General features: G+C 49.9%; 1 protein-coding gene across 1 annotated transcript in view; it reads right to left on the bottom strand.

The window, feature by feature from the left end:
* Window positions 1-21,032, bottom strand: part of Cdh4 (cadherin 4) — a 484,625-nt gene that overhangs the window by 52,650 nt on the left and 410,943 nt on the right. Inside the window, exons 5-6 of the mRNA XM_042276920.2 lie at window positions 8,495-8,650; window positions 4,209-4,353 (exon numbers count right to left, since the gene is read on the bottom strand). Coding sequence (XP_042132854.1) covers window positions 4,209-4,353; window positions 8,495-8,650 — 301 coding nt within the window. The remainder of the gene's footprint in view (window positions 1-4,208; window positions 4,354-8,494; window positions 8,651-21,032) is intronic.

The following is a 21,032-nucleotide window of genomic DNA, read 5'->3' as shown; positions in this document are numbered from 1 at the left end:
ATCCCACAGGCTCTGTGAACCCATGGGGGGCATTTCACATTTACATCATCATAGGTCTTTTGTGTCCTGATGGCAGGGGTCAGAGTCAATGTGGGGCAGGACAGAAAGAGATGCACAGACACAAACACCTAGACACACAGACACTCACACGTACACACACATGCATAGGCTCACATACAAATGTAGACACACACAGATGACACAGATACACACAGACAGATGTACACACACAGACACAGATACCTAGACACAGACAGATGTACACACACAGACACGTAGATACACACAGACACAGACAGATGTACAAACACAGACACAGACATACACACAGACAGACAGATGTACACACACAGACACATAGATACACATAGACACAGACAGATGTACACACACACACATAGATGCACACACACACAGACAGATGTACACACACAGACACGTAGATACACATAGACACAGACAGATGTACACACACAGACACAGACATACACACAGACATAAAGATACTGAGACATACAGAGTTCTGGTGACACGGGCCAGCCCTTAACATGGCTGTGGCTGCACTGATGCCACCTCCTAGGTGTGGCCCGTGTGCCGGTCTGGTGCGCTCTACTGTGGGGACGAGGTGAAGGCGGGGGTGGCTGGTTGTATTACTTCACACGGCTACACGTGAATAGATACTTCCCCAGCAAGCCCATAATTTAGACAAAAAGACATTTCTAGTGAATTCCTACAATTGAGAGAAGACTGGGGTTGTGGAGGAGAGTGAGGTGAGCGCAGGCTGCAGGGACCCCAGGCTGCTTATGAGTGGCCCTGAATGAACCCCACCCTTGAATGTTCTCCGACAGCTTAGTCAATATTTAATCTTCTCCCATTTGTTTCCCATTAGGACGCACATCCGAAACCTCTCATTAGCCCATCTTTCCAGAGAATAATGACTAATTTCCGGCAGTAGCTCTCCTTTCTCCCACAAAGACCTTCCATTATTGTAATTTACCCATGGAGGAGAAAAAATTGCAGACAATTTCCAGGGCCCAGGGACTGCTATGGGAAGGACACCACATCCTTGCCCTTGGCTGGGGTCTGGGGAGAAGGGAAACGCCAGGTTAATGTGACATCATCAGGCCTCATCCCAGAGTTGGTCTGAACACATGACTCCTCCAGGGACCAGAGACAGACTCTTTAGTCCCAGGAGCCCTGAAAGCCATGCAGGATTTATACATAGTCCTTGGAAAGCTTGCTATGAGCAGCCTGAGAGCGGGGTTCAGATCTGGGAGGGCTCCCCTTGCCTGGCCAGCTCTGGGAATGACCCACTGTCGGATCTGCAGGCCCCGTGGATTATGGGGCTTTCTGAGAGGCAGTGTGGCAACATGCTGCTTTGCTTGCCCTAATGAGTCAACGCCAACTACACATGCTGTTTTTTTATTATCATTATTTTTTCTGTTTGCTTTAGAAGAGGGTGTGGGAAGCCTGATTTGTGAGAGGAAGACCAGGGAAACCTCTTTAGATAAGGCCCAGGTCGCGGATGACAGGCCACCTGCCTCTGCACTACGAGAACACACCCCAGCTGCGCCTGCCCCTCCCTCCAGCCCTTCCAAGAGGTGCCCTTGGCTGCTCTCATTCGTTTTCCTCAGTTGCTGGTAGCTAATTTGCCCGCCCACCGCCTGCCCCTGCCCCTCAAGGGACTGCCTTGGGATGAGCTGCCTAAGGTTCCACAGAAATAATGTTATATCCTGTTCCCTCCGGTGACACCGGGGCTCGCCAGTGTCTCACCGTCCTGAAAGACAATCACTCGAGAATGCAATCATCTTGTTGAGACAGCAGTCCCCAGAGACGGAGCAATGACAAACTCCACCGGTGGAGGAGAGTGTGATAAATGTTTGCCCTCCTGCCCTAGCCAGACGAGGCTGACCCCTCATGGGGCCCACAGAGCTGGGGGAGCAGGTGGCTTCTTGGAGGACAGCCTGGTCTGGCTCTGCTTACATTTGATTTCCAAGAGGAGACTGCCTCTCTTTTGCCTGGTGCTCTGTAGAGGCCAGAGCTGGCACTGGCGGGTAAAGTACAGGACACTAGGTAAGTAATGAAGGAAAAGAAATGAGGGAGACATTTTAATGTGTCTGAGAAACCCATGTAGAGTGGCTTGTTGTCTGTCTGAACTTCAAACTCACCTGGGTGTCATGGTTTTTAAATGGCTATACCTGGTATTTTCAACAGAGGCTTCTGTGGCCTCATCCATTCTACCCTTGCTGGGGCAAAGCTTGTCCAACAAGGTCCTCCCAGCCTTCAACACAGGAGACAGCTCAGTGGGATCACATAGGGATTTGTTAATAGGCTGATATCTATGGTGATATTTTATTTGTATTAAAATGTTATTTGTATGTTAATAAATAAAGTTGCCCGGGGATCAGAGCTATTAGCAAGCCATAGGAAAGCAGGGCAGTGGTGGCGTACGCTTATAATCCCAGCACTTGGTAGGCAGAGCTAGGTAAGTCTCTGTGTGTTCAGGGATACAGCCAGTATTGGATACACATGCCTTTAATCTCAATACCAATCATAGAAAACCTGGAGGTCTATAAAGAAAGGCCGTGATGAGGCGGTCATGTGGTTGGGTTTATAACCAATGAGAAGGCAGAACAGAAACACTATAAAAAGACAGACACACAGGAAGTAGCTCTGGTTTAGAGAGGTAGGACCACCGCAGGAGGAAGGGTAAAGTTTTAGCTCTGAGCTCTGACCTCTTGGCTTTCTTCTTTGCATTGGTTCTGTGTTTCTTATTTAATAAGACGGTTGGTTACATCTACAGACATCTTCTGAAGAGACCCAGCTATCAGGCCTATCAGATGTGGGGCTGGCTAGCACTCTGCACCCCTACATAGGCCTCCAGCAGGGTTGGGAATGTGGGTACCTGTGTGGTGTCCTCCATACACAGTTGCCTGGGTCTAAAGTGACCTCACTGCTAAATGGTGAGTGGCACACCTTCTTGTCAGAAGCTGTAGAATGCAGAGATGTTGGGACTGGCTTACAGTGAGGTAAAGCCATGTCCTACAGGTCTGTGGGAAGACAGGTTCCTGGGTCACTTCTCAGGGGGACAGAGGGCCTTGGCACAGGGGCTCACCTTCTGGGCTGGGAGAAGGGTTTGGCTTGTTTGGTGGGCCTTGGTCTCTGGTCTGGTTTCCTGACTCAGGTTGGCAAAGCTTCTTCCTTTCCTAGGCTCTCTTCCAACACATGTTCCCCGCTCCTGTGCTTCGGTCCCTAGGCTACATGTTACCATAGAGACAAAAAGACCAAAGGCCAAAGCAAAATCTCCCGCTCTAACGATCTAAGCCTTACTTCTTGGAGCCTGACCCAGGACACAAACAATTAGAGCCTAGCCCCTAATGACTCCTGGGCCTCAGCCCAGATGGCCAGTTTTGTGGAGGACAAGTGGTGTTGGACAATTTCTACCTTAAGGAGAGGCAGTTCAGCTGCTAACACGCTTGTCTTGCAAGAGCGAGGACCTGTGTTTGACTTCCAGAGCCCGTGTGAAAAATCCAGGCACAGTGGCACATGCTTAAAACTCCCAGAGCTGGAGAGGCACAGCAGATGAGCCCATGGGGTTTGCTGGCCGGCCAGCCTAGTCGATGCAGAGTTCTAGATGAGCGAGACCGTGTCTCAGAAAACAGGGTGGATGATAACTTGAAGAACAATACCCAAGGTTAACTTCTGGCCTCCACATACACACTCTTACATGTGCACCCATATTGACACACACCCCAAAAACATTTACTACAAGATAGTGAACACCCTCCTCTTACCTATTCAGATATGACCCCATGCAAGCAACCAGTGGCCAGGTAACTTCTCTTCATTGCTATAAAATATTTCCACTCCTCAGGAGTTTGTTCATTCATCTGCTGCCTTTCTGTCCTTAATGTTGATTCTTTCTTAAAACTTTCATATCAATTCTAGTCTGGTCAAAACTTTACTCCCTTGCCTAGGGTCTATCTTTTCCCGTCTCCTCCTGCACCCAAGGTTTGAGCTCGGTTGGGCTATTCACTGTTGCTACAGCACCCTCTCTCTGCACCCTCTTGGTACCCTGAGGTGTGTGAGGATGAGGATTGTAAAGACTTGGGTAATGTTGTGTGTTAATAGCGCCAGCCCCATGTATGGGTCCTGCAGAGTCTATGGGGTCCCCAGAAGCAAAAGCCAACACATCTGCCAAGCCTCACCTGGCTTGGAGCCCTCATCCACAGAGCCGTTGTAGACCTGGTTGATGAACTCGGGCCGATTGTCATTCATGTCGATGACGTAGATATACAGATCAATAGGATTCTCCACCTTGTTGCCATTCATGTCCACTGCATGGGCTCGGAGCTGTGGGGCAACAGACACGTCAGAGCTGGCAGCCACATTCAGGGGTATGCCTGTCTCTGGTGTGGGTGGTTCCCCAGGGACTCACAGCACTGGGGTAGCACTATAGCTCCCAGCTCCCTGGGGAAGGGGGCGGAGACAACCTGGGTGGTGCTCAGGTGGGATTGACACATCCAGAAACTTCTGGGAGCGTTGGTTCTCCCCTCTGCAGATGGGGTCATGTGAGCAGAAACAGGGTAACACCCTCTGTCTGTGCTACCAACATCACCTGGAGTCCCTGGGTCTGACTGATGTTTTCACATGCCTGGGCTGGACAGGTGCCCTGCACACAGGATTTTATGTCTTTTCACAGTGGCTGCAGCTAGGTCACTGGTGCCCAGTGGAGCAGTGGGGCCTAGATGACCTCCTGAGAGGCTGATGCAGGGAAGGGCTTGGGGAGGGAGCTTCATGGGGTCCACAGAGAGGCCTGAGCAAGCCTTGGGAGGGGATGCTGCATTAGACATGAGCTCAGGCCCATCTGCTTCTGTGGAGCCGTGCACAGTGAGGCAAAGGATGGCCAGAGAGAGAGCATGGGGAGAGTTGGCTTGAGAAGGGGCTCCAGGCGGCTGTGTTAGGAGCTGCCCTCCACACCCACCCACTCGTTTATTCCTTCCCAGAGTGCCTACAAAGGGTCCACAGGCACTGGATGCTGTGCTGACCCTTAGACCAGAGGTAAAGCAGACAGGGTACCTGGGATACCTCTCATCAGAGGTGGGTAGGGACACAGAGAGAGAAAGAGGCAATCTGTCTCTTGGGGGAAGGACAACTTAGTCACATGATTCCTCAGGGCTCTGCCCCGTGGGATGGAATATTTAGGGAGAAAAGGAACACAAGCTTTCTACCTCAGTTTGTGACTGATTCAAGCCGGCCAGGACCCTGGGGACCTGCTGTGCTGTCTTTGGCCCCGCAGCCTGCTCACCTCTGGTAAGTTGCCCCTGCTGAAGATCTCCCTTCAGTTCTGAGCTTTCACATAGAGTGGATGGCGATCACAAGACGTTACCTGGTTTCTGCAGAAGTGATGTCATCCTAACACCATGTCAAAGGTGGACACATGGGACCTGTCAGTCACAGATGCTCTATGCTCACCGTGTGCCATTTAATTTGTATGATTTGTCTCATTATTTTGAAGTTCTTGTTATATTTTGGACCAGAGGCCCACCCTCCACTTAATGTCAGGACTAAAACTCTATGCCTGTGCTGTACACAGGACAGCAAAGTGAGCTGATCACCACAGGCTGGAGGTGGTAGGCCTGAAAAGTTTGAACTTGCTGACTCTTCCACTAAGAAGATTATTGGAGATGCAGAGGAAGGGAGCCCAAGAAGGCCCAGCTAGAGCTGGTTTCCTGCCTGGGACAGCCTGCCAGCAGCTGCTGTGTCCCAGAAGCATGAAAGCAATTTTGGAGATGTCCTGAAGCACAAGGCAGATAGAACATTCTAGTGGGAAATCAGAAGACTTGATAGGGCCCTCAAGTCAAGGCCTCAGGGAGGGCAGGAAGCAGAAAGCAGAAACTCTTCAGGCCGGGGGCTTTCTGTTACAGACCATGATAATTAAAAATGAATCTGTCTAATCCTGAAGAAGTAAGTTTAATCAGTGAGTGGCTTCCTTCTGTGGCCCATGAGGAAGCAAAGCGCTCTGTGTCAGAGCTGACTCCAGGCGATCTGGCACCCAGGGAAAGAAAGGGCGCGTGGGATAGGCCATGCCTGCTCTGTCTTTCTCCAGACTTTCAATCTCACACCTGGTTGAGCCCCTCCCCCTGGACTTGGGTGCAGATGTCTTTAAAGGACACATTCTAGAGGTGATGTGTGCATAAAGCAGGCAGGAGAACAAGACAGGGGAGGGGGGGGAGGGGGCGTCTGGAAAGGGAGGGATGTGGCCTGCCAGAGGGTCCTTGTCATAGCTTTGTCAAGTGTTACTTGGAGGCAAGGCTCCCGGGCGAGGCACTGACCCTCTTTGGGTAGAAACCAGCGGCCACACTGAGCTCTTACCACCTGCTGGAGTCTGTACCTGAGCCAAGCCTCAGCCCCAAACAGCCTGCTGGCCCCGAAAATGGAGTCCAGGGCAGAGACCAGCTCCAACTAACTATCTTTCCTCCAGTTGTTCAGCCTGCGAACAAAACCGTCTTCCTGCTCAAAAAGGACACAATGACTTTCCGACTCGGGCTCCTGAGGGGGTCTCTTTCTCCACCCAAGCTAACAAGACGACTTGTTTCCTCACTTCCTCTCGCTGACCTTGGTCTCCACCATGTGAGAAGCAAAGTGAGAATTCCCAGATGGCTTCTTCCGGCACAGGCAGGGAGACACTGGCTGTTGGTATAGGCACCACCACTGTTTCTTCCCACAGCCTGTGTCTGGGTCTGACCACCTGGAGACCCAGCCTTCCTCAGGGCCAAGAAGGATTCAGTGGTTCCTCAGCTTAGAACTGTGTATGTTCCCCAAAACTCGGGCCATGTTTACTTCGGCCACTTCTGTTTTCTGAGCACCTAACCCAGGGACCAATGCATGTGGAATGCTCAAGAAATAAACCATGCATGGAAGGGTGGATGTGCGGTTAGGATGGGCAAGTGGTGGATGAATGGATGAGTAGATAGTGGCTGGGTAGATGGGTAAATAGATGGGCAGATGGGTGGATAGACTGGCAGGAGGAGCATGGATGGATAAGTAGATGTCAGGATGGGCAGATGGTATGTGAGTAAGTAGTTAGATATTTACTTGGATGGGTAGATGGACAGGTGGGTGGCTGGATGGTGAGTGGATGGGAAGGTAAGTGTGAGTGGATGGACAGACAGATGAGAAAGTGAGTAGATAAGGGGAGGAGTCTGGGAGGATCATGCTTTTTCTTGAAGTGTCTCTGAAGAGGGGCATCTGGAGAGCTGAAACCAGGTGCTGTGAGCCTGACTGAGGTCACTCCTGTGTCTCAGCTCCTCCACAGAAGCCACGGGATATGCAGAAGCTCCTGCTCTGTGGACTGTAAACTGCAGCTGTAGGCTTGGGTAACCATCTCAGGGCAGGAGACCTTTGTGGCTCAGAAAGGGCAAACCACATTCCTGAGGTTACTTTGCTAGTCCCTCTCGCACAGCCTCCTCAAGACTCCGGGAGTTGGTTGGGAAGGTCACCATTGTCAGTGACAGACTCAACCGCCTGTAATCCCCCCCTCTACTTAGATGGGCAGTGAGCAGCTTCAGGGCCAGGCTCTGTCTTTGAAGATATAGTGTGGACAACCTGACAAATCCTTGTGCACATGGAGCCTCCTTCTGGAGAGAGGAGATGGATGATCACTCCTGAACAAATGGCCATCAGACCGAGGACTAGCAGGGTCATCCTGCAATCAGCACAGAGCTGAAGCAAGAAGTCACAGGAATTAATATGACAGCATGGGGCACACGCCGAGAATTCCACCTTTGTTCTCAGATAATTGTCAAAGCGCCGGGCATTCAACATCATGGCATTTAGCCAGAGGCACACACAACACTCGGACCACACCTCTCTTCTGGCCACCTGATAGGGTGGATATCATCATAACCATGCCACAGCTGAGAGCTCTTCATGCTGGGGAGAGACCTGAGTCCAGGGTGGCCTCAGTGACGCTGGGCCTGACCCTCACAGGTGCTGGAGCAGAGCCCAGGGGACCAGCCACAGTGCCACTTGGCCATACATCAGAGAGAGAGGTGGGAACCTGGCTGTCTCCCTCATGTCCAAGGCTAGTGGGGGCAAGGGAGAGGCTGAGATCCCAGCCTCTCTTTGCTTCCCGTTCCTCCTTTCCGAGTGACTCTTGTCTTAGAGGCGCCCAGAGAGAAGCATGTGGATTAAAGGCAGACGATGTAACCCAGGGATGGACTGGCAGTGCTGATTTAAAGCCCAGTCTGGCCTGACAGTCATGCTTTGATCCTGGGTTGGCCAAGTCTGACCTGGTAGATGCAAGGGTCCTCCTGTGCTTTAGGACCTTGTGGCCAGATAGAAGTGTGCCTTGCTGCTGACACCCTACAGGGCGAAGGGTGTGGAAGGCTGTGGAGGGGTATGAGACATTGTGGATGGGTATGACAGGGTGTGGAAGGGTGGGCAGCCTATAGACTACCTGTTATTGCCATGTTCCTATATGAATACTTACATGGTAGGAGGCTCTTTCTTCCCGGTCCATGGGCCGAGTGACATACATCCGGCCAGACATGGAGTCAATATTGAAGACCTCCATAGGGGGCTGGTCCGCTCCCACACCTGTGATGCTGTACCGGATGGGGATATCATTGTCCTTGTCAGACCTGATCTGAAAGACATAAGAATGGAGATGTGAGCCTGCCGCTGGGGTGGGCTGGAGGGCCTGATGCTTGGCCGCATTCTCAGAGCATCATGGATCACTAATGGAACAGCTCAGTAACATCTCTCTCATATTGAATTTCACTTGTCCCCTCCCCGACAAAGCAACCAGTCACTCTGCCCTAAGGACTTCACTTCTCTTTGGCGGTCAAACATATCCTGGAGGAAAAGAGCCAGTCCACTCTGAATAGGTTTTAGGTGTATGTATAATAAGGTAACCCATGTCTTAGTGTGATCTTTTAGAGAAAAACCCCTATTTACCATCTAATGCCTATGCATATGATTAAAATATCCCATGTTTGCACAAAAGGCCCAAGTTTCCGTATGTCAATCATAAGTTTATCAGAGCAGAAACCCGCTCACCCCCCAACCTACAACCAATGCCTCTTCCTCAAGGACTCAGAAAGAGTCTCCAGGAATACACGGGCTCTTGAGCACTCTGGCTCACACCTGCCACTCCCTGCCTATGTCTACCTTGCATTTCTCTTCTGAGTAAAAGTCCTTGCCACTTGGGTATTTGTGTATGGTTCTTCAATCCTTTGAAGACACCAAGAGTCAGAGACACAATGGGCTCAGACAGTAGCCACGGGTAGCAGAAGGGCAGTCAGTGGACAGGGGGTACCCAGTGCCACCAACCTCATGTCCGTGGCTCATCAGGTGACAGGGAGGTACAAGATTTCAAGATTGTTTTTCATTTTTCTTTTTTATTTGAGACAGGGGTTCATGTGGCTCAGGTTGGCTCAAACCTAGTATACAACTGAGAATGACTTTGAATTCTTGACCCTCCTCCACCTCCCGGTCCTGGAATGACAGGCATGCACCATGGAGTCTAGTTTATCTAGTGCTGGAACTGAACCTGTGGCTTCACGCATGTTAGGCAAACACGCCACAAACAGCTCCATCCCCAGCCCTCAATAGTTCAAGTTCTGGGACAAGTTGTGATGTAGTGTGCCAGGCCACAAAGGGACACAAGTAAGGGGCACAGTGGCAGACTGAAGTCCTCATCCACACCAAAAGCAGGGATCTTGCTGGGTGGGTCACTTCTTTGCACAAAACAAGACAAGACTCCCAAAGGAGGTGTGAGAGAAGTCTGAGAACAGATTTTCTTTCCAGCTTTGTTTGTACACCAAACTGCAAGCTGGCTCCAGAAAAACCCCAATTCCAAGAAAATTCAACTCGATAGAGAACACATTTCTTTCTTTTCTTTCTTCATTTTTAAGGATAACTTGATTTTAAATTTTTAATTAAAATATAATTACATCATTACAACTTTTCTTCCCCCTTTCAAATTTGTTGGCTCCCATTCTTTACTTATTATTGTTACATATTATGGTGGCTTGAATAAAAATGGTCTTCATAGGCTCATATATTTGAATTCTTAGTCAGCAGGGAGTGAAACTGTTTGATAGGATTAGAAAAATTAGGAGGTGTGGTCTTGTTGGAAGAAGTGTGTCATTGGGGGGTGGGATTTGAAGTTTCAAAAGCCCATGCCAGGCCTGTGCTCTCTCTCTGCCTATGAATCAGGATGTGGCTTTCATCTCAGTTACTTCTCCAGTGCCTGCCTGCCTGCCTGCATGATGCCCTGCTCCCCACCATGATGATAATGGATTAAACCTCTGGAACTGTAAGCAAGCCCCCAATTAAATGCTTTCTTTCATAAGAGTTGCCTTGATCATGGTGTCTTTTCATAGCAGTAGAACAGTGATTAAGACAGAAATTGGTACCAGGGGTGGGGTGTCGCTGTGACAGGTCTGGTCATGCTGCTTGTTGGTAGAATGCTTGTGAAGGCCCATAAAGGTTTCCTAGTGAGGTCTGAGCTTGCTTTATCCAGCAGGGCTGCATTACAGGATTGCTTGACCGTGTACACGGTTACTAGGTGACTGGAAGGATCTGCACTTGGCTGTGCTGGGGTGGGGGTATCTTTTTCTCTACTCCTTGGCATTCCTATAAACAGCCTTTAGAAGAGTCAGGAGGGGCCAGGATCCAGGCCCTCCCGAGGCTATCCTGTGTTTCTATCGGTTTCTCTCCCCCCTATCCTTCTGTCTAATATCTCTTATCCCCCTCTCCTCAAGAGCACCCTGTTGTAATGTGTGGGAGCCGGTCTCCCAGCTGGGCTCCCACAAATGTGGGCTTTGGATTTGGAAAGCAGTTGAAAGTGATGAGTGGGGTTTAATGCACTGTCTTAGTGGGAATAAGGATGGCAGTGCTGAGAGCAGTGTGGGGACAGCTGAAGATGTCAGAGGGAGGAATCTGAGTAAGGGGCCCAGAGACTGTTCTTGTGGTATTTTGGCAAAAACTGTGGCTGATTCATGTCTTTGTTTTAAAAATTTGCAAGAGGCTAAATTGAAGAGTTTTAGATGAATGGTCTTGGAAGAGGAGATCTCATGACAGTCTAGTATTGCTGTGTCTCGTGGTTATTAATGGTCACTCTTATGCAGATTTACAATGAGAAGGAGCAGCAGAGTAAAGAAAAATGCAAAATGTACAGTTGGAGCGAAAAGGAGCACCAGGAAGTGTAACGTAGAAGACAGAAGTTCCAGTGCTTAAGAAGATAAAAAGTTAAGAAAAATCTGGTGATTGCTAAATGGAGTAAAGGGGGTGATGACCTCAGGGCAGACCCCACACAGCTCAGCTCCCAACTTGTTGAAAGGATTTAAAGAACAGAAAGTGGATACAAATGTAGTTGAACTGGGGGCCAAGCTCCAGAAGGCAACAGAACATGGCAACTTTGGAGGAGCTGTTCTGCCCTTAGAGCCATTAATACAAGAAAGGGGCTGTGGAATCTCCCACCAAGGCTAAAGAAAGCTGCTGAGGCCAGGCATGTGTCAGGGGTGTCCCTGCATGGAGCTCAGAGAGGCCGTTGTGTGAAGCTGTGAAGGTGAAACCTGGATTGTGTTGGAGACCCCAAGATATTGGAGGTGCCAGAGTGGTGGGATACCTGTCAAATAGAACTGCATACCACACGTGGAACCAGCCAGAGGAGACATGTGTTGCATCTCTGACATCAGACGTGGAGATGCAGAACTGGGAGTTTGTTCAGCTGGTTTTTGCTTTTGCTTTGGTCCAGTATTTCCTCACTATGCTCCCTTCCATGCATTTTGGAATGGTAATGTATGTCCTGTGCTATTGTATGTTGGAAGTGTGTAGTCTGCTTTTTGACTTTGATTTTATGGGGGTTACAGTTAAGAGACTGCTTTGAGTCTCAGAGACTTTGAACTTCGGATTTTTAAACAGTGTTGAGACTGTGATACACTATGGGGTCTTTTGAAGTTGGACTGAATGCACATTGCATTTTGATATGGCTACAAGCCTATGGGGACTAGGGAGTGGAATGTGATGTTTTGAATAAGAATGACCCCCATAGGCTCATATATTTGGATGCTTGGCCACCAGGAAATGGTACTGTTTGAAAGGATTAGAAGGATGAGGAGGTGTGGCCTAGTCAGAGGAAGTGTGTCACTGGGGGAGGGCTTTGCGGCTTCATGCCAGGCCCAGTGTCTCTCTCTCTGCCTCTGGATCAGGATGTACCTCTCAGTTACTGTTCCAGCACCATGCCTGCCTGCATGCTGCTCGCTGCCATGATGATAATGGACCAAGCCTCTGAAACTGTAAGCAAGGCCCCAGTTAAATTCTTTCTTTCATAAGAGTTGCCTTGGTCATGGTGTCTTTTCATAGTGGTAGAACAGTGACTTAGACATGTATGTAACTAAATATATAAACACAAGCTGCTGAGTCTGCTTAGGGTTGCTTGTGTGTATTTTTTTTTTTTTGTTTTTTGTTTTGGAGGTGGCTGACCATTTGGGACTAGATAGCCATTTTAGACACTCAGCTCCGGGGAAGACTAATTCTCCACTCTCAGCATTTTTTAATTGATTGCGGCTTTTCATCTAGAGAGGGGCCCCATGTGATTTTCATGCTGGTGTGTCACATGGAGAACACTTCCTTCCTTTCTCTTTCTCTCTCCATCTCTCCCTTTCTCCATCTCTCCATCTCTCTCTCTCCCTCACCTACCTATGTTCCTTTCTCTTCCTCCTTCCTTCCTTCCTTTCTCTCTTTCTTTCTTTTGGCAAAGTCTCACTATATAGCCTAGGCTGGCCTAGAACTTGCTATGTAGACCAGGTTAGTCTCAAGAGATCTGTCTGTCTCTGTCTCCTGAGTGCTGGGATTAAAGGTGTGCACCACCATGCCCGGCTGAGAACATCTTTCTTAAACCAGCATTTACCATGGTTGAACCAGAGCTGGTTACATAGAATGAGGTCACCAACACCAAGTCACCAAGGGCAGCAGGATGCTTCTCTGACATTGTAACAGTCTCCAGAAGTCCTTTACCTGTTGGGGGAACATGAGGTTTTCACCACATAGCCATCGTGTAGTTCAGGGCAAACCTACAGCTGCTTGTGTTAGCTCTGGGAGAAGAAGCAGGCAAGACAGCCATGAGCTTACGTGTGGTACACACAGTCTGTGGGGGTTCAGTTCTAGGCCTCCAATGCCCCTGCTTCTGATTCCATGACAAGGCAGAGGACAGGGCTTCTGAGAACAGGACTAGAATAGGTCAGGCTTGGGTGGTAAACACCTGACCCCCTACGCCCTCCCATTAGCTAGAGCCATCTCTTCATTGGGGTGTTGGCCATGGCTGTCTAAGCCTGTGCCATCTGGTCTGGGCACAGCAGAAAAAGTCTGCCATGGAGCTGAGTTGCCCCGTGTGCTGCCTTGGTGAGGGGGACATTCTGTGTCTGTTCTCCATCCTTGCAGATGCTCCATGGGATTTAGTAACCAGGGACATGGAGAGTCTAGAGGACAGAGAGCAGAGCCTGCCCCGTGTCTGGGCAGTTCCCGCAGAGGTGAGGTGGAAGCTTATGCACTGGGACAGGCCTGGCAGGCCCTGGCTGGTGTGCCTGGGGCTTTGGCTTTGGGCTTGGACTAGGGCACTGGAGTCGTAGTCAGGTCTTGAGCGAGGCTGGCTGGTAGCACTGGATGCAGGGGACACACAGAGTCACAGAGTGAGTGGTGCGTGTCTCTGTAGCCTTGAACAGATGCTGCTGCTTCCAGAGTGGCAATTGCTCCACTCTTCTGGCTACAGGGACATTTAATTGCAGCTGTGCTGGAAAGAACCTACCGGATAGTTAAAGGTTTTTTTGTTTGTTTGTTTTTGTTTTTTAAAGGAAACTCATTGTGTTTTGATCATCTTCCGGGCCACTCAAGAGCGCCTTGTGAAATACAGCAGCCGTGGGCCGCTGAGTGCCGCATCCAGGGCCTCTTTGCACAGACCTTGGAATGCTCTGATTCTCTCATAGTTTACCTTGCGGAGAAGAATTACTGTGTGAAGGAAGCCAGCAGGCCAGGGGAGAGCACTTTCCTGTGATTTGTGTCTGGAGAATGAGGAAAACACGACAGACGTAGATGCTGAGTGGGGAGTAGGAGACGCAGACGGCCCTCCTACCCCTCCCTGCTGAGGAGCCACGAGAATTGTTGGGCTCCTTTGCATTTGTTATTAGAGGACAGAACAGATGGTAAAAGGTTAGTTTAAAGTGATGTCTGCATTAAAATAATGTACGGCACCGAAGTCTGTGGTCACCTGGGGATGGCAGCAGGGCCGCTCTGTCCTCAGGAAAGAGTGGAAGGAGGGAGGCCCCAGAACCCCCTGTACAGAGTATTGCCTTGCTCAAACGAACTTGAAGCTGGAGAAAGTCACCATGTGGCTTCCAGTTGCAGACACCTGGGTTTATTATCAGTGTATTCAAGTGAGGAAGCAATGGGGCAGAATCACATCTGGATTCCAGATGTGTGTGTAAGGGGGGGAGAGGGAAGGAGAGAGAGAGAGAGAGAGAGAGAGAGAGAGAGAGAGAGAGAGAGAGAGAGAGAGAGAGAGAGAGAGATCTCCATTCAGAAAAGGTCCTCAGCCTAGGGCCAAAAATACATGTCGTGCTAGGCTCTATGGGGACATATGGAGACAGCAGGAGGACACAGTCACCTGTTAGGGGACAAGAGCTGTCCCACAAAGTGACACTTCATAGTTATAAATATGGACAAAGGCTGCCAGTGAGAAGACAGTGTGTGAGGATGTGGGGAGCATGGGGCAAGAGTAGCTCAGAGAACATCACACTCAAATTTGGCTCATTTGTTCTTATCCACAGCTAGTTATGGACACAGACACCCTACACATAGATGCATAAATACAATATGCACACACACCACACCGCATACACACAGGACAAACATGCATGCTCAAACACAAACAGTACAAAGATCTGTGCAAACACATCCAAACACATAAGTGCATACAAGCCTCCATGCCCGTACCATGGCCTCTCCTCTGGGCACCGGCTTCTGAAGGAGTTGGCTATTCCATGGCTAATGATTCTGTCACTCACAGGCCTCCCTGGTCCCTGCCCCGGCATTTCAAAAGATGCTCAGATAATCCTGGAGATCAAGCCTGTCCAGCAGGACATGGATCTCTGGTGAAATGTTTCTGTGCTTTTCTCCTCATACCGTATTAAACCCAGAGATTTCCCCGGGAGAACAGGTTGCAATTTCTCATTTTTGTTCCCCGCTGGGAGTCTGCATGGCCTGCAGCAGCTCCTGCTTCTTCTTCGAGTGAAGGGCTCTGAGTCGTGACAGCCATGCCTCCCCCAGCCCTCCGCCCATGCTCCAGGATGGAGACGGCTGGATTTACTCTGGGCTGTGACTGCAGCCAGCAAGGCTGTTGCTGACCAAGAAAGGCAATTTTCTTTTAAAACCTGTCTCTCACTGAAGCCCAGAGGTAGGAAGATGTTTGCATCTGAACACACTTGCAGTTTCCAGTGGTCTCAGCCATGTGCACGTAAACTCTAATGTTCCTGGCGCTTGCACTTGGTCCCACAGCTGACAGAGAATCAGGGTTTCTTGGTCTTCTGCATTTGCTCATTCTGCTTGTCCCAGACGCCCCAGCCTCCATTTCCTCCTTCCCTGCTCTGTTGTCATCAAGAACTAATGATGCTTCACATACCTTGCTGGGCCTTGGGAGACCACTAGGGCAGCCTGTCCCTAAAAGTGGCACATCTGGTCCTGGAAGGTGTATGCAGCAGGTGCCTCATAATTACTAGATAAGCAAGTGAAACCTGAGTCACAGCCCAAGGGTAGGGTAGACAGAGATGGCCAGGCCATTCATCATTCTGTTGGGAAGTTGTGGCTGCTGAAGCCCCAGGAAAGGCAGGACAGCTGGCCATCCTGTGGTCCAGAGGATGGGGAGTGGGTAGGCTGTAGAGAGGTGGGGAGTGAAGGTCTATATAACTTAGGCTTGGTGAAGTCAGAGGGGTGCTGGGGCCTCTGTGAACCACCATTGCATGGAGAACAAGATGGTGGATGCAGGAGTGGGGAGAGCGGTGAGGGAGGGAGACACAGCACATCGGCCCAGCTCACTGGAGCCTGGCCTGGAGACTGCGTGGAGCCCATAGCAAAAGATGAAAGTACATACGCCGTGGATGCTCCACTCTTGCTCACCACTCTGGTGGCCAGGAGCAGTTCCAGCAGCTGCTCCCCAACCTACGTGTTGTCTCTGGGCTCATGTCCCTTTGGAGACTCGCGCCTTCCCACCTAATGTGTCCACATCAGGATGCAGTAGCCTGGTCACCTGCGCTGACACCAGCTCAGTGGCCATCCTGAGGAGGGGCCAGCTGTCCAGGAGTCTCTGTCCCTCAGAAGTCCTCAAAAGAGACCACAGCCAAACACTAGGCTTGGGAAATCCTGCAGAGGACGGGGAGGACGGACTGCAGGAGCCAGAGGGGTCAAGGACACCACAAGAAAACCCACAGAACCACCTGAGCTACACCCCTAGCCCAGCCACGCAGACTCTATAGCAGAAAGCAAGCAGAGCCATCTCTCTGCTGGGACCCAGAGCCCCACATATAGATGGGAAGACTGAGCTTGCTCTTCATCTCACAGGGTTACTCTACTCTCCACCAGAGACTCAAGCGCTAGCCATCACTCGCTCTAACCAGTTCTGCAGATATGGGTCCCAGATACTCAGGCAATTGTCTGTCAAAGTCCCCTTGTTTAAAAATCAGCATGATTGTGTCTTTGTTCCTAGGCAGAGCTTCATTTTAGTCCTTTGGGACCAGATTGTGAACTTGAGGCCCTGTCGTACGTGAGACCCCCAGAGCTTGCTGCAGCATCTCATTGAAGAGCCCTTTGCCGGTCATTGAGTGCTCAGCCTTAAATGGGCCATCTGTGTCACCCACCTCAGGGCTCAGGGAACTTGTGGGAGGGGGGCCAAAGGACATAGGAGCCGGAGGATGGGGAAGAGTGCTATGAACTGCTGTGAGCAGCGGTGGTTACCGGCACAGCTTCCAGCCTTCAACATTTCATCCTGGAAGGGAGGCTCCATTAGCACTGAATGGTTGCTGGGGGAGAGAGGACCATGTAGCTGGAGTTTCCCCAGTCCTGCTTGGCCCACGGTCAGGACAAATCTCTCTCACCCTCCAGGCCCGCAGCTGCTCAAACCCACTACAGGACCATTTTCTTCAGAAGTCACCGTTAAATTGCTCATGCGCCAGTGACTACCTGTCTTAATCAGGGTTTCTATTGCTGTGAGGAGACACCATGACCACGGCAACTCTTACAAAGGAAAACATTTAATTGGGGCTGGCTTACAGTTTCAGCCCATTATCATCATGGCAGGAAGCATGGCAGCATGCAGGCAGACGTGGTGCTGGAGAAGGAGCTGAGAGTTCTACATCTGAATCTGCAGGCAGCAGGAAGAGAATGTCACACTGGGTGTGGCTTGAGCATCTAAACCTCAAAGCCCGCCTCCACAGTGACACACTTCCCCCAACCAGGCCACACCTACTCCAACCAGGCCACACCTACTCCAACCAGGCCACACCTACTCCAACCAGGCCACACCTCTTAATAGTGCTGTGCTGTCTGAGCCTATGGGGGCCATTTTTATTTAAACCACCACACTATCCACATCCACACTCATGCAAGCAACCCTACTAAGTCACAAAAAGGATCACAGAAAAAAAATTCATTCAACCAACTAACCAGCCAACTAACTACCCAACTAAACAAAAAGACATGCATGGAAGGGGACTTGTAGAGAAGAAGGAGCTTGGTGGGAGGGGATGAAAGGGTAATGGGGAGGGTGAAAATGACCAAAATACATCATAAACACGCATGAAATCGCAAAGGAGAAAGCTGGGAAGCAGCTGGACTCAGCTGGCCGTTACAACTGCTCTCATCAATCAAATGGCACAAACTTGGGGCCCACTCTGACCCCACTCTTCTTGATTTTTGAACATTAGCGAAGAGATTTGAAGCGTTTGTTGCATTTCATGAAGTATTTCCCATGCACAATGAAACGGAGACTTCACTTATTTCCACACAGGTTTTTGTAGCTGAAACCCCAGCATGTGACAGGGATGGGAGGGAATAGCATCCGTGGTGAAATATGGCGGCCATCGTGCATGCCACTCACAATTACTCTGAGTTTCATAAATCACAGGAAAAGCCCTCAAAGTCATATGAATACTAATGAAAACCAAGAATATGTTCTTACAAAATTTGCCTGGTGGGGAAGAGGGAATTAGTTGCTCTCAGAGATGCCCTTCAGGTTGTACCAAATTAATAAGGCCAGGTTCTCTTAATTTCTAGTGGCGGATTGGGCGGGCTTTATTGCAGACAGTGCGATGGCAGTGTGGTTGTGTGTGTGTCTGTTCTGCTGGTACACAAAGGCCGATTAACTTTGGGTCATTGTCGTTCTCCCATTGGAAGATAGTCAAAGTGCCCTCCCTAGCCAGTAGGAACCCAGCATGGCCTCTGGCACCGTTCCTCAGGCACCACTCCTCTTGAGCTGACTGAGTCGGCTAGGCTGGCCAGTTAGCTCCAGGGATCCACCGTCTCCGCCTCGCCAGCACTGGGCTTACAAGCACAATACACACACCTGGCTGTTTGTATGGGTTCTGGGGAACAGCTCATGTGTTTGTGCTCACAAGACTCATCCTTCAGTCTTGGGGCATACACAGGAATACGCTCAAATGATTACGCCTTGAGTCACTCAACAGTTGCCTCCTATGCAGCAAGGTCCGGGGCTGGCCGGACCTCTGCCTTTAGTTTTCAGGAGCATCTTATTTATTTATCTAAAAGTTTTTTTTTCCATTTTACATACCAATCACAGTTCCCCCTCCCTCCCCTCCTCCCGCTCATCCTCTACCCCCCCCCACGCCCCATCCACTCCTCAGAGAGGGTAAGGCCTCCCATGGGGAGTTAACAAAGTCTGGCACATCAATTTGAGGTAGGACCAAGCCCCTCCCCCCTGTATGGAGGCTGAGAAAGTTATCCTCCCATAGGGAATATGTAATTTTAAAAACAACTTGATAAACAGAGAAAAACATTAAAGCCAAACTTAGCAAGCACATTTAGCATGTTTCCTCTGGCTCCCCAGTACTGGTTGTGTGCTCCTACAAATAGCATCTGTCTGTCTGTCTGTCTGTCTGTCTATTTGACACACAGGTAGAGGTCATCCCACTGCGTAGATAATTGGGAGTAGCTATGCATTCTTCTGTTTTGCTTGTGTTTGTGTGTGTGCTTGGGTATGTATGCATGTGTGCATGTGGACACCAGAGATTGACATTGGTATCTTTCTTAATTCCCCTCCCTCTTATTTTTCAAGACATGATCTCTTACTGAACTGGGACTCAGTGGTAGCTAGTCTGGCAGCCAGCAAACTACAGTGATCTCCCTCTCCCTACCTCTCCAACTCTGGGATCATGGGCACAGGCTGACATGCTTGGCTTTTTACGTTGCCGCTGGGACTTGAACTCAGGTGCTGGAGGATGTCTTTCTGTACACTGTGAATATATGTTGTTTCCATTGGTTAATAACCCTTTGGCCTATGGCAAGGCAGCTTAGAGGCAGGCAGGAAATCTAAGGAGAGAGACAGGAGAAAGAAAGGTGGAGTCTGGAGAGACGCCAGCCTGCTGCTCAAGGAGCAAATGCCAGCAGACCAGTAGTCACGGGTCATGTGGAAAAATGTAGATTAATAGAAATGGGTTAATTTAAGATATAAGAGCTAGCTAGCAAGAATTCTTAGCCATGAGCCATATAGTTTGTAAGTAATATAAGCCTCTGTGTGTTTACTTGGGTCCGAGCAGCTGTGGGACCAGGCAGGACACAGGAAAATTTTCAACTACACTCAGATCTTCACACTTGTCCAAAAGAGAGCCCCTTTGCTTTTTTTTTTTTTTTTTTCTGACAAAGTCTTGCTATGTTGTCCAGACAGGCCTCAAAATTGTGATCCTCTTGTTTCTACTTTGTGAGTGCTGGATTACAGGTGTGCACCACCGTGACTCTACTTTGTGAGTGCTGGATTACAGGTGTGCACCACCGTGACTCTACTTTGTGAGTGCTGGATTACAGGTGTGCACCACTGTAACTCTACTTTCTGAGTGCTGGATTACAGGTGTGCACCACTGTGACTCTACTTTGTGAGTGCTGGATTACAGGTGTGCACCACTGTGACTCTACTTTGTGAGTCCTGGGATTATAGGTGTACTACCATGACTCAACTTTGTGAGTACTGGATTACAGGTGTGCACCAATGCATCTGGCTTCCCACTTTGCTTCTCTTCTTTGATTGTTCTGATCAAGGTTTGGTTCTTAGACTTCTCAGAGGACCATGTGACCTCTGGATCAGAAAGGGTGAGAAGAAAGGTGGGAGGTGACTGTGTCACCCAACAGAGCAAAGGCAGCAGCTTGATTAGCATAGACACCAGCTCAGGGGGGTGACATGGGCTTCTGGGCTTCCTGCAGCAAGCAGTGTCTAGTTTTGATGTTCCCAGGGACTGAGTGCATCCGCAGGTATGGAGTCATGCTTCACACAGCATTCTTCCAAGAATGAAATTTTTGGAAGTTTGCTAAGATGCTTCTTTCTGGAAGCCTTGTCAACTTATGTCACATTTGCGCCTGTGGACACTTTTCCTGGGCACTCTCTGTCCTGTGTGTGTCCCTGTGGCTCCCGTGGCAGGTGGCAATGTCCAGCGGATATGAGTTTGGATAAAGGTATCAGTGACAGGTTCTTACATAAGATGACACTGTGGCCAAGACCTGCACCGAGAGGAGAGACAGCCACCTGGGTGACGGGAGACAGAGTTTCAGCAGAAAATGTCTAAGAAACCTCAGGGGGCTGAGGCTGAGAGCCAGGGGACCTCAGCTGTCACAGGCAAGGACCAGCAAGGTGGTCAGTGTGGTGGGGCGGAGTGAACAAGGACTGTGTGTTGGGAGATGAGGACAGTGCTCAGAGGACCCATGCTGTGGGGCCAAGGGAGACCTCTGGGATCCTGGCCGATGATCCTTTG

Source organism: Peromyscus maniculatus, chromosome 4, assembly GCF_049852395.1.
Source record: "Peromyscus maniculatus bairdii isolate BWxNUB_F1_BW_parent chromosome 4, HU_Pman_BW_mat_3.1, whole genome shotgun sequence".
In the NCBI taxonomy this organism is placed as follows: Eukaryota; Metazoa; Chordata; class Mammalia; order Rodentia; family Cricetidae; genus Peromyscus; species Peromyscus maniculatus.
The sequence above is the reverse complement of the archived record's forward strand: the minus strand, read 5'-3'. Positions and strand labels throughout refer to the sequence as shown.